The sequence below is a fragment of the Staurois parvus genome, unplaced genomic scaffold, assembly GCF_062004578.1.
Source record: "Staurois parvus isolate SC_StPar_1 unplaced genomic scaffold, SC_StPar_1.0 ptg000397l, whole genome shotgun sequence".
In the NCBI taxonomy this organism is placed as follows: Eukaryota; Metazoa; Chordata; class Amphibia; order Anura; family Ranidae; genus Staurois; species Staurois parvus.
The window spans coordinates 471365-485851 of NW_028318193.1; the positions used below are offsets into that span (position 1 = coordinate 471365).

General features: G+C 40.5%; 1 protein-coding gene across 50 annotated transcripts in view; it reads right to left on the reverse strand.

Annotated features, from left to right (window-relative positions):
• TRDN (triadin) overlaps nucleotides 1-14487 on the reverse strand; it is a 974263-nt gene that overhangs the window by 194586 nt on the left and 765190 nt on the right. For all 50 annotated transcript variants that reach the window (XM_089686429.1, XM_089686384.1, XM_089686382.1 and 47 more), the window contains one exon: nucleotides 415-462. In XM_089686429.1, coding sequence (XP_089542555.1) covers nucleotides 415-462 — 48 coding nt within the window. The remainder of the gene's footprint in view (nucleotides 1-414; nucleotides 463-14487) is intronic.

Consider the following 14487-nt stretch of genomic DNA (forward strand, 5'->3'; position numbering starts at 1 on the left):
GAGGACTATAAACTTTGTGGTGTCATTAGTTAGGAAGGGGCATATTTTGTAGATCTGGACAGCAGTTGGATGTGGGGCTGGAAGGAGAGTTCAGAGTCCAGGATTACACCTAGCACCCTGGTGTCGGGGAAGGGGCCCACGGGGGAAGGAACATTATGAGCTCTGATTTAGATAGATTGAGATTGAGAAAGTGATGTAACATCCAGACCTGTTAGTAAATTAGTTTTGAAGAGACTGATGGAATGTGCTGCAGGGTACAGACATAGATTTAGGTGTCATTAGTGTAGAAATTGTATTAAAAATATATACAGAAAAAATATTAATGTGTACATTGTAAAAAATCAACTTCTCCGTCCACATGTGTAACACCTCAATATGTATCGTGCACCAAATTAATATTGATTTTTTTCTTACCTCTTTTTGGCTCTGTTGGTACCCTTTCTTCTTTTTTTTCTGGTATCTCTAAATTAGAAAATCAAGAATCTGGTTATTATGTGTAAAAGATTTTCATATTAAAGAAAAAAACACAATAAGTTATTTGTATACTGATCACATAACAAAACTTCTGCATGTTGGAAAACCAACAATCCTTTTTGGTGAAAGGATGTACATATAGTGAAACTGAGAAAAATGTGAAAAAGATTTTTTTACCCATAGTAACCAAAATGGTTTTATTGTATATTTTCCACAAGATATAAGCTGTGTTCATTTTAATAAACAAATAATTTTCTAGTAAAAATCCAGTTTTTTTTTCCCTTGCACATGATTGAGTATTCAAAGTAAACACAGGTTCTGCTTATTTACTACCATTTACTTTGCAAAGAAAACACATGTACACGTCTCCAGTGAACATTAATTTGCAAAGTGAACAGCCTCAGTGCCTTTAATTAACTAATCCCCATGTATGAATATGTGTTAACAATGATTGGTTGCTCTAATAAAATCCACATTCTGACAGCTTGCCTATACAGTACGCCTGTTTTAGTACCTCACTCCGTTGACCAAATAGGTATCCCATCTGAAATAAACGCAAAATTTGGGGGTATTTTTCTGTTAGCAACAAACATCATATTCTAATTAAATCAGGAATCACAAAAACCTCAGTAAAGTTTTGTGTCTAACACTAAGGGGCTCATTTCAAAAACCTGTGGTATGGTTTTACTGTGGCCATAATGCTGCTTAAAAAAAAAATCCCTACCTCCTATAGAATGTCCACAAGGCATATATATAAGAGGCATATTGATTCATTGAGTTTGTTAAGTTCTTTCAGATATCCACAGCTTAGAACTACAAAATAAATCCAAGCCTATGACTTCCTTATTCACTAAACTGGGAGGGAAAGTACGAGAACTCCTATCTCAACAATAAATCAACAACTTGATAAATATCTTTGCCATTTAAATCTATGCACAAATGCAAATGCTAATAGGGCAGGGAAATATCTGGCAAAAATAATTAAGGCCCAAAGATCCAAATCTAGGATCTCCCATTGCTCCACCCTCTCTCTAAACAAACATTTCTGAACCCTTAAGAGATAGTGGATGTGTTTGCTGTTCATTACAGTGCATTATACAACCTGCAGAAAGATTTCCAAACACTCCAGCCCTCTGATTCAGATATTCGACAATTTATATCCATCCTGCATCTTCCCACACTTTCTGAAGATATATGACGGGAGAGAACTTTGTGTAAACAACACAGGTTTCTCTTCTGTCAGCATGGACATGCTGCTTTGTGTCTCTCTGCATAGAGAGTTGTAAAACACACAATGTAAAACACACACACAGCACACCGTTAACACTTTGATCACCCCAGATGTTAATTGCTTCCTCCTCAGTGTTATTAGTACAGTACAGCATTGAACTCTCTAATAGTGTCACTGGGGATGTTAGTGACAGTTAATCAGTTTCCACCCAGTGTCAGAATGCCCGCTGAAGTTCCTCAGTCCTGCTATAAGTCGCTGATCACCATGATAACTAGTATAAAAAAAATGTAAATAAAAATTCCAGTATACAGTATATACCGCCATTTGTAGATGTTATAACTTTTACGTAAACCAATTAATATACAATTATTGGGATTTTTTTTAGCAAAGACATGTAGCACAATACATTTTGGCCTAAATTTATGAAGACATTTTATTTTTTTTATTTTTTTTACTGGATATGTTTTATAGCAAAAAAGTCAAAAATATTGCTTTTTTTAAAATTGTCGATCTTTTTTTGTTTAGAGTGCAAAAAATAAAAAACACAGAGGTGATCAAATGCCACCAAAAGAAAGATCTTTTTTTGGGAAAAAAAATTACAAATTTCATTTATGTTCAGCATTATATGACCGCACAATTGTCAGTTGAAGTAATGCAGTGCTGTATCACAAATAATAGCCTGGTGAAGAAGGGGGACAAAACCGCTGGAGGGCAAGTGGTTAAACCACTGCCAAAACCTGGCAAAAACCTCACAACAGTGGCTGAATTCTGTCCAATCTCACTCCTAAACATGATTTTGAAAATTTATGCAAAGGTGCTGGCCAGTCGTTTGATGGATATTATGCCACTTCTGGTGCAACATGATGAAAAGGGCTTTATTAGGGGAAGGCAGGCCTCCAACACAACCAGGAGATCACAACCAGGCATCTATTGATGCAAAGGTGTCCAATTGGGTCCATTGGACTTACATAACTATGGCCCTTTCCAAATTTGGCTTTCAGGGAACCATCTTCTCCTCTATATTGGTGTTATATTCCAATCTATCAGCCCAGGTCTATACCTGCAGTCTGGTATCTAAGCCTTTCAGTATTTCAAATAGAATTCTGCAGGGTCGTCCTCTATCCCCTATCATGTTTAATCTCATGACTGAGCAATTAGTGGAGGTGATCCATGTTCCTTCTATTACTGGACTCCTGCTCCATGTCAGTAAATACAGTTTAATACGGAAATGTACACTGTATATGGAACGGCAAAAAAGTGGTGTGCCCACACCCAACTAATTTGACACAGAAAGATTGGAGGTGCAGTACCAGTGGATTTTGGGGATTACTACTGGGCCATACATTGGGACCAACTTAAATATTGGTTTACAAATGCAGATAGTGCATTGTAGATAGAGGTGGAATCTGCTTTAATACTAACACCTGACTTATATATGTCATTTATTGGTGATTTATGGAAACCATGGGACCTGTGGTCTCCCTCTACCTACCCAAGCCTCCTTGCTAGTGTGGAGAGTCTTTAATAGTAAAACTGTGTGTGATGTGGGGAGGTCCAGCTCCCTCTTAAAGCCTTAGAATCAATGATTACCATTCTTCCTACCTAGCCTCCATTTAGCTATGATATATCATGAATAGAGGATTTTTTGTGTGGATCCAGTCCCAAGGGCCTGGAGAATCTGGTGGAATATTTTAATTTGCCAAGAGCAGTGCAATTCACCTGTATCCATATTCTGCAATTTATAGCCAAAAGCTCAGTCCCGATAATTATGGCTCACCCCATAGCATGACATTCCTATACATCCACTGATCTACTACAAGATAAACTTACCTTTAGCAAAACATCTGCAATTTTAAAATTGGAGAAAGATCTCCAAACCACATTTACCCTTCTACAATGGCAAACTGCTTTCCAACGCATTAATCATTGGAAAATGGCACATAAGATAAATAACCAATGGTATTATACTCCATGCTGGTTGCCTAAGTTCTATTCCTCCAGTTTCTCCCTATGCTGATAAAATTGTGGTCCAGTGGGACACTTGCTGCACATTCTCTGGAATTGTCCTAATCTCACCAGATTGTGGAGGCAAATCTTTCAGATAATCTCTGCTATCACGGGGATTTTAACACACCCTCATCCGGCTTTAGCCCCTCTCAGTATTGATAACTATCCACACAGATTCCACTCTGTTGTCATACATATCTTACTAGCAGCATACTCTATTGTGCTTAGAGATTGGAAGTCCACCCTGACTCCTAACCCATATGATGTAGTTCCTATGGTTCATTAAAACTATACCTATGATTTCCTACTTTCAATAAATTCTTCCAAATGTGATATCTTTACTAAGTAATGGAAAATATGGACAGATTGGTAAAAACTGTAATATATCCTGCTTAAGTAATACCAATCATAATATTTAATAGGCAACTGGGCTACCTTTATACTTGCTTACTCATGTATAAACCTACCCTTTTTACACTTGTCAGAGGTGTATAGTTGCTGTTGTCCCATTTTTCTGTTTGTGGTTTTGTTTTTCTATTATACCTTTTGTATTTTTACAGTGTAACCTCAATAAAAAATCATTGCAAAAAAAAAAGCACAGGTGACCTGTACAAATGTGTATTGTGCTCCTCCGCTGGTTTTGGAAGTCTGAAGCCAGTAGAGTGCAATAAAAGTGAATAGGGAGTTGTAAAAAAAGAAAAAAAAGCAATTCTGATTTTGGTACCAAGCTGTACTTTCTAAACAATTTCACTAATAATAGCCATTTTTTATCATAAATAAGGCCAATTGATTACTAATGTAAGCAGGTAAAATAAAAGGCACAATATACTTTAGCTGATTGACCAACACTGTGAACGAAACAGTAGGGAGCTCCAATGGAGGCTCAGGAACATGTGCCTTATGGAAAGCCCCTTACTATTCTGTTTCTCAACCCTCTGCTGTCTTAGTAGCCATGAAAGCAAGTTGTCTGTGGTTTCCAAATGACCACTACCAATCTGCAAAGTGTTCAAACAGTATGTGCGACTGAGTATTTTAAATTAAACATTAAGTTATACTGTAAATTTGAAAATCAGGACAGAAAAATAAAAGTAGCCCATATGACGTAAGAAAGAGGATAAGGCAAATGACCCTTTCACAAATCATGGCCACAATATGAAAAGGAATAAGATTTAATAGTTGTTGTGGGCTTTTGGAATCATGTCAAAAATATGACTTTTATCAAGACATAATGTTATATAGCAAACAGCTCAGCAGAACCGGATGCTAAGAGTTAATTTTGTCTTGGTTGAACCATCTAGCTAGAGAAATGTAATGGGTAAAGGGATTGTTTTTCTTTCCTCCTAGAGACAATACTATTTTAAAGTTCTACAGGTGATCAAACACCATCATTCAGACTTCAATAAGCAGGTAAACATATACAAGGTCTGGACATGACAATAGAGGAACCAAACTGATTGTCTGAGAGCTTACCCAAACCTTGTAGAGTGTGATGAACCAACAGACCTCTGAAACTATTACCATATACTATTGTTCACCAAGGGTGAAAGCATTAACAATTGTTTACCATAAGCCCAATACAAGGGCCATGCAAATAGAGAGTTTTTTCCCTACACGGAGGGAATGTTGATGCTGAAACCAAGGGGTGAAATTCAGGACATTTAAGTTTAAAAGTTCACTGTATATCATTACAAAAATGTACTACAAAAACAGATTATAAATAAGATGTCATAGACTTTAAACACCACTAAATACTCAGCAATGGGAACTATATATCACTAACTTGAGTATTGAGATGATGGGAAGTAAGATGTATTATAAACTAGCATTAGTTACATGTCTTATCAGGAAACAAACAGGATGATACTTCAAGGAGGAATAACCGAATATACACCTATATTCCATGGTCCCTATTTAGAATATCATAGGTATGATCACTGCTATATCTGGAAAGTGCTGTATATTTTATTCCTGAAATTACCTGAAGATTTCACCCAAGGTATGAGTCATCTCAAATGCTCACATTGTTCTGTGATACATGACCGCCACCTGGCGGGCAGGTGAGAAATAGCTTATGTACACACATTTCTCAACTAGCCAATCAGGAAGCCTGGTGGGAAGGTATCTTAGAACAATGGACTAGTGGATATAAAAAGCCCATGTGCTGTAACAAAAAAAAAACCTGATGAAAAAGAAGAACCCTCATAAGACCTCATGGAAAGACCTGACATCTGAAGAAGATCTCTGCTGAAATAACTACTCTTCCATCTTTTCAAACTTCCTAAAACTTTAAACCTCTAAACTTATAACTTACTACATTCTCCCCTATTGAATCTATCACTTGCCTATATATCAGTCTAAAGGCGTTCCACTGCCAGCTAAATCCACGGGAGAGTTGCCTAGTCTGACGTCCGGGTGTGGTGAGATGTTTATTTGATGTTGTATTAATTATTTCCTCTGTTGTGTAGAATCATAAAAATTACCGTAGTGTATTACAACAATATTGGATAGTTAGATATATGTAGTCAGATACTGTGTTACTGTTAAAAATTGTTTATTGCCATATTATAAATTTTTCCATATTTCATAATTTATTGAATATTAATAACCAGAGTATCACATATCAAGGGCTTACTTCTTGCAAGCCTATGGCCACGGCATGCGAGAATATAACCTTTGAGATATTCGAAATTATTAATTATTAATAAATTTAATAAATAATCATATCATAAAAAATTTGTGATTGATGTAATTAGTTAGAAACTTGATTAGTGTGTCTTACATTGGTAGGATATATCTTTGATTGTGTGTACCAATATTCATTTATCACCAGTCTTTTGTGTTTTGTGTTAATATATATATAATTTTTGTACATAAATAAATTTTTATATTTATCTATTATAAGGCAAATTTTGTGTGTATGGTACGAAATCATATTGGCTAAAAGAATTCAAGGTATAATAATAAGTGGTGATCAAATTATCAAGGTGTCCAAATTATTGGTTTACTAAATATTTGCCGTATTTTAACGGCTGGAGGCACTGTAATATTTCATCTAAGGGAAAGGGACACGCCCTTTATAAATAATATATATCCTTACATAAACCACCACAACATAAATTTGGAGGCACTGCTGAGATCCATAGAAATCGTACCATAACACAAAACGCACTGGTGATTGTATATTTGTACACGTTGTCAAACATATATTTGGTATCAAAATGGCATCCAGTAATCACGGATCCACCTCTTCCAAGCATAACGAGGAAAATATGGCGGCTCAAGGCATTGAGCAGGAAGTTATGAAGCCAGCTCGGAAAGCTGCCGGTGCTTGGCAGAAGTATGTTGAAAATGAAGTAATAAATTATCTCCGCAAGAGATTGAATTTGGGGGATAGCAATAATGAATTTGTGGATGAAGAGAAAGAGCAGGCCATGAATACCTTTGAGGACCTGTTCAACCAAAAGGGCCAGGTTGTTGGGTTTTTAATGGCATTTGCTGGAGCAGAAAGTGATAGAGGCCGTGACAGACTTCTCCTAGAAGCTTGGCCCATGTTATGGTTCATGACCGCTGGAGCTGCCCAGCAGACCAAGACTCTAAGGGAAGAGTTGTCAGAGGCCCGCCTCTTGTTAGAAAGCAAAAATCAGGACATTGAGTCTTTGAAAGGGAAGCTTGGTCATGCCGGTGTTCGTTTAGACGAATCCGAGAAACATTATGATAGATTGGTCGGAGACTTTCGAAGTGCTCAGGACCTATATGAAAGAAACTTTCAGGAATTAAAACAACTTCAGAAGAAGTATCAGGACTTAAAAGATGAGGTGGAGTACTTCAGATCAGAGAGGTTATCTCCTGTCAAAATTAAAGTTCACCCAGGGGATAAGCATGACCAGTCAGAACTTACCTTGATAAAATCTGAGCAGAAAACTCTGGAGGAGCAGATTATAAGGTTGACGGCCCAAATAAATTCTGGGGTCCAAAGACGGACCAACCCAGTCAAGCCAGAGGCTGATGAGCGGAGATACCCGCATCACAGCGAAGTATCTGATAGTGAGTCAGGGTCAGAATATAGGTCACCTCCTAGGCTTTCAAGATACACTCCAGAGCGCTCTGAGGAAAAATATGAGGTTTCATATAGGCAGGAAGGGAAATCCCAGGGGTCATTCAGGAGATATGACACCCCAAAGGTCATTAAGTTCCTGAAGGACACTGTTCCTATGTTTTCTAAGAAAGGGTCCCTTGAAATCACCGAACACATGAAAACATATGAACAGACGTTAGAGATTCTGGGCATTAGAGATGACCACACCAAAATAGAATTGCTGCCATGGGTGTTTGAGGAGAAATACCGGCAATTCTTTGAGACCTTGAGGGCCTATTCCAATCAGTCCTGGAGAGAGGTTAAACATAAGTGCCACATGGAATTTGGGCCTTATAAAACTGTAACCTCTGCCAAGGCTGCGGCCTACAATTTAAAGTGTGGTCCTCACCAAAGCCCTGCAGAATTTCTGGCTGTCCTCAGAAATGCCTATTTCCTGGCTGAAAAGGATCCCAATCCTAACCAGCCAGAATTCAAGACACTATTCTATGAAGCATTACCTGCTTACATAAAATTGGGACTTGCAAAGGATTACAGAAAGGGATGCTCTCTTGATTGGTTGGTGAGAGAGAGTGACTATTTATTCTCGATCCAACAGTCCAGTGAGGGCGGGATAAAAAGAGAACCTAAAAATAGCCCCAAGATAGTAGCAGCCACTACCGTTTCCCCTCCAAATCCAAATGTGCAGGCAGAGAAGAAATCATATGCGGAAGTAGTCCGTGGGGGTAAAACCAATGGTTCCCCTAGATTTGTACCTCAAGCCCAGCAAGTGAAGGAGGTCCATAACTTTGCACCCCAAAACCAGTGGGTGAGAAAGGATAGGCAAAAGCCAGGGAACTACGGTAGTGGAAGTGAGAAGAATAAAAAGTATGGTAAGGGCCAGTACAGTGATGAAAATCAAAGGAGGCAATGGTATCCTCAGAGGTTCTATTATCCTCGCCAAAACCAACATGGGAATTTTTATGGGAACCCCAATTTCAACAGGAACCATAATTACAATAAGAATCCCAATTTTAATAAAAACTCCGATTTCCAAAGATTTCCTCCACGCCAAGAACACCCTCAGGCTCAAAGGGGGGATACAGTACCCCAGGCTCCCTTTAATAACAGGGAGACCCCAAAACCTCAGAGAGAACAATGGCGTCGGGACCAGAGCAGTAGTTCTGACTCTGAGTCTCATTACCAGTCTCGTCCAAAATACAAGCGCAAGTATAAGAAGAGGGAGAATCAACGGAATGACTCCTCTGAGCGTATTGGACAAATAGAGGCACAGGTCAGCAAAATGGCTGAACAGATGGACAGGCTTGTCACTCAATTTCCATCCAATCCTTTTTTAGGAGCAGCTCCTGTGACCAACCAAGGGTCACAGAATTAACAGGCAACCAAGCCTTAAACCAACAGGGGAGGACACTGAGTCAAATGACAGGAGATGTGTGCCCCGTCCCTGACACGCCTACTAATGGAGAAGCTAGTTCTCAGGCAAGGGGGGACCATTTGTTGGTTATTAATGATTCTCCTGTTTTTCAGTGTCCATCTATTGCCCCTAATATAGTCGCGGCATCGGAAGTCGTCGGGATTGACAAGCCAGACGGAGCACCAACTTCTAGTTGTGCTTCTGTCTTGAGACAGTCCAAGAATCCCACCAGGGAGGATAAGGGTAATGTGTCCACCACATGCGGTGAGATAAGAGCCAGTCATAGGTTATTGAAGGGCCCACAGATCTTCAACCACACCAATTTCATGTGTGAGCTGACTGAATCTGATGGGAGATATTATGCCACGGTGCAGGTGCAGGATGCCAGTGATCTTTCGATTGTCGGCTTAATAGACACTGGATCCCAAGCAACCATCATGTCACAGGAGCATTTTGACAAAGTGGCGAATGTCATGCCCACCAAGCCAAGACTTAAAAGTTTTGACAGCTCATTGATTGGTGTAGGTGGAGACCCTTTACAAGTCATGGGTACCGCCTGGCTTAAACTGAAACTGGGTAATAAGGAACTGAGACACCCCATCATCATTGCTAGCATATCACAGCACCACATGATAATTGGGATGGACTTCCTAAAAAGGCTGAACACCATAGTTGATTGTGTGAACCAAGTGCTGTGGTCACAGGTAAATACCCCGATTAAATATGGGAAACTTAAAACTCCCCATTCCCGACAACACTGCCACCTGGTGGAAGAAAGGCCTGGATCATTAGAAATCCATTTCAGGAACAGCCAACTTCCTGATGTAACGGTTATCAAACCTGATGACCATAACCCTATCAGAAGAGATGAGGAACACATTTTTAGAATTCCCCAAGATAAAATCAAAGATATTTCCCTCCAAGATGACATCCTTACGATATCTTTTCATCAGGAGGATAAACCAAGAAAAGGGGGAGATCACACCCAATTCTTGACAGGTATTGAAAGGGTTAACAGCGACTTGTTTATCCCCATCCGGATAAATGGTCTTAATAGGTCAAAATATGCCAAACTAGATTTGAGACAGGAACACAGCTTTGTAAGCCATGGGCTGATAAAACACCTGACCGAAATGGAAATGATCCGTTTCTCCACACCTCAGCGTCATTGGATTTCAGACTCCCTTGATGACTCTGATGATCACAATTCAATGGCTAGGTGTCTCTTAAACGTCACTGTAGGAAACAAAACAGCCACCCATGTGTTCCTAGTCTTGGATAATCCCCAAACTAAAATTTATTTTGGCAACGATGTATTACATCGCTTTGCAATGCAAGTCGACCTAATTAATGACTGTTTATGGAGTCGACTAAAGGGGGACCCCGAAAAATACCAAAATCTGGACTTAGCTTTAAAATCCCAGCAACAGATGCCTTATGCTGTTGAAGTCCAGGTAGCCCAAAAGATTACAATTCCTAAGGGCATAAATAATTTCATACTCCCCATCCAAGTTAAAAAGGGACATAGACTGAAGGGGTCAGATGCATTAGTATGCCTCTCCCATAAAATGCAGGGGGAGGGACTGAACATTACACACACGCCCCTAGTCAACACACATCAATCCCCGATGTACATTTACATACATAATCTGTCCAATCAGGACATCGTCTTACCCAAAGAGACCCTTATTGGTCTAGCGGTAGAGACTGAATATTATACCTTTGGGGTTACTAACCAGGTGATTGGACTCATCCCCGATGAATATTTGTCGGAGGAACAATTAATTGAACAAACATTCCATTCACTACCAGAGGGTATTTTCACCATAGAGTCCATTTATCCATTCGATTCTAAAGATGGCACCTGTCGAGTCGAAGAGACATCAATTGTCTTTGATCACCCAATCAAAGAACAAGAGTACCCCAAAGAACCTGGATGGCAGGAGAACACACACACACATCACATACCCAATGACCTCACCACGAAACTTGAAGAGGCATATGAGATAGGTCAGCCGGAAAGCTTTCCTGGATTCAAGGAGTTAGTGGAAGAGATGGTGGCCCTCGCCGACGCGTGTGCCAGTGATCTCGACCGACAATTGCTCCGAGAGCTTCTCCTTGAATTCCAAGAGATCTTTGCCAAGGATTCTTACGATTGTGGGACTACTGACCTACACATCGCTAGGATCCAAACAGATCCAGATGCCCCACCAGTATTCGTAAGACAGTATAGGTTACCATTAGCTTCCTATGAATCTCTAGCTGAGATTATCAGGAAGTTACATGAAAGGGGTATAATTAGGCCCATCCACAGCTCCTACAACCACCCGATCCTGGGTATTTTAAAACCCAATGGACAATGGCGTTTATGCGCTGATCTCCGTCAGCTGAACAAACGTGTGTACATGTCAGGATGGCCGGTCCCATACATAGACCAGTGTCTCGCCCAGCTCCAAGGATCCCAAGTTTTCACAGCCTTGGATTGTGCACAGGGGTATTGGACCATAAAGGTGAGTGAGGAAGACCAATACAAACTGGCCTTCAGTTTTGGGAATCGACAATATTGTTGGGTGAGAATGCCTTTCGGATTCATAAATTCCGGACATGAATTTGCTGTGTTCATGCACAAGGCCATGCCAGACGCCTTCGAAAGGGGGACGTTGGCATATGTGGACGATATCCTGATCAAAAGTACTGATATGGCCAAACACATTACAGAACTTCGGCATGTCCTGGGCCAATTAAAAGCAGCAGGAGTAAAACTGTCCTTACAAAAAGCCCAGTGGTGTCGCACGAAGGTAAACTTCCTAGGCCATGAAGTTACTGCTGAAGGTTTGAACCCACAAAAGAAGAAAGTTGAGGCGGTTCTGAACTGTAAAGTCCCTACTAACCTTAAAGAATTGAGATCCTTCCTAGGTATGGTAAACTACTCGCGTAAGTTTATTGATAATTACGCCGAGATAAGCAAGCCACTGCTTCACCTACTGAAGAAGGATGTCGAATGGTCGTGGGGTAAGAAACAGGAGGACGCCATGAAGGAATTAAAGGAACGTCTCACACAAGCGCCGTGTCTCGGATATCCCGAAGGGGGTAAAAATTTCTATCTAGAGACAGGGTTTACGCAGGTAAGTATGAGTTCTGTTCTTTACCAGAAACGTGATGATGTCAGTAAGGTGATTGCCTATGCCAGTAAAACTTTGTCCCCGGTTGAAGTAAAGTTCAGTGACTGTGAAAAAGCTCTATTGTCCACCGTGTGGGCATTACAGAATTTCCGCAGTTACATTCAGGGAGAGAGAATCATTGTTGAAACGGCACACCAGCCTTTACAGTATTTAAAGAGTGAACGTATCAAGGGAGGAAATGTGTCTAATAGCCGCATCACTGCTTGGACTTTGTCTTTGCAAGGGTGGCCTCTTGAAATTCGGTACAAACAGAACAAGGAAAGTCCAGTAGCCCAGGGCCTAGCCGAGCTCCATGATTGTTCCGCAACTACGCCTGCTATGGAGGCCCCGGACACTGACTTTCTGGAAGAACAACTGTTCTCTCCCTACAAGGTTTACGATGAAGAATACTGTAAACAGCTGCCGTGTGTGTATGTGGATGGTTGTGCTTTTCATCACAAGGATGGGGAACAGCTCCAACTAGTGGCAGGTATTGGAATCGTTTGGACCCAAGGTGTCACCCCAATTTCTGTGGGATACAAACTTGGACAAAAAAGCAGTCAGGTTGCTGAACTTACTGCAATCCTTAGAGCAGTTGAGATGGCTATAGAGTTCAACATTAAAGAGTGTGCCATCATAACCGATTCCAATTATGTCAGGAATAGTTTTGTGGAGTATTTTCCTAGGTGGAAGCGAAACAACATGACCAAGAGTAATCACAAACCCGTGAAACATGGTAAGCTCTTTTGTCACATCGATGAACTGGTAAGGTTCAATGATCTCACCCTGCACTTCAAGAAGACCAAAGGCCACTCCAAGGTTCTAGGTGCCGAGAAAGAAGGGAACGATCTGGCCGATTCTCTAGCCAAGGAAGGGGCAATCACCGGTGAACTGTTAGACATTGATCAATTTTTAGGTACCGTACAGGTTGAAGCTGTCACCAGGCAACAGGCCAGAACAGCTGGTGATCCAAATGCAATACAGTGGAGTCACGATTCTCCTAGTGAGGATTTAATTACTGCCCAAAAAGAAGACCCAATAATTGGCTTGTTTTATAGTCATATGGAAGATCCCAACCAAAATCCCATAAATAAGGAAGTATGTAGTGGGAAGGAGGATTTACGTATCTTAATGAAATCCAAATCCCAATTCTCTTTATACCAGGGATTGTTGATACGAACCTCAAAGGGTGGCGTACAACAATGGGTCGTCCCACTTAAATTTAGAGGTTTGATGCTACAGCATGCCCATGATGCTCCCACTTCCGGTCATCGTGGAGAGAAGATCACGTATGAGATCCTGCGGGATTATGCCTACTGGCCTCATATGTTGCGTGATGTGAAGGAGTACTGCCAAGGTTGCCTAATATGTCCCCAATTTCAACCTACCAAGCCAACTCACAGAGCACCTCTCCAGAAGAGGGGGATATGTATGCCTTGGTCAGACCTTCAGATGGATTTTATTGGGCCAGTAACAAAATCTTCACGAGGAAATCGGTATATGTTAACAGTTACATGTTTATTCACCAAGTATGTCGAATGTATACCAGCACCAAATAACAGCTCCGAGACATGTGCTGCATTGCTAATAAATCATGTATTTTCTCGTTTTGGTTTACCTCAGAGGATAGAGTCTGATAGAGGATCGCACTTCACTAGCGAAGTGATGGCCAAATTGTGGAAAATTTTGGGGGTTAAAAGGAAATTGCATATCGCCTATCGGCCAGCCTCTAGTGGTGGTGTAGAACGATACAATCAGACCATCGTTAACGTCCTTAAGAAATTTGTTAAGGAAACAGGTAAAGATTGGGATGTCAAGCTCCCGCTGGTCCTGATGGCGTTGAGGGCTACTCCGAATACAGTTACAAAAATGTCATCTTTTGAACTGATGACAGGTAGACGGATGGTACTGCCCCAGCACTTATTGTATCGCACTACAGATCAAAATCTGATCAATGCTACCACCACACACCAGTACATAGAGGATTTACGTAAACATCTGCAATATGCTTTTGCCTTTGCCCAGCGAAATTTGGAAAGAGCTGCAACTAGTGCTAAGACATACTATGATCTCAAAACCTCCAAGAAGGAATATGAGATTGGTGACA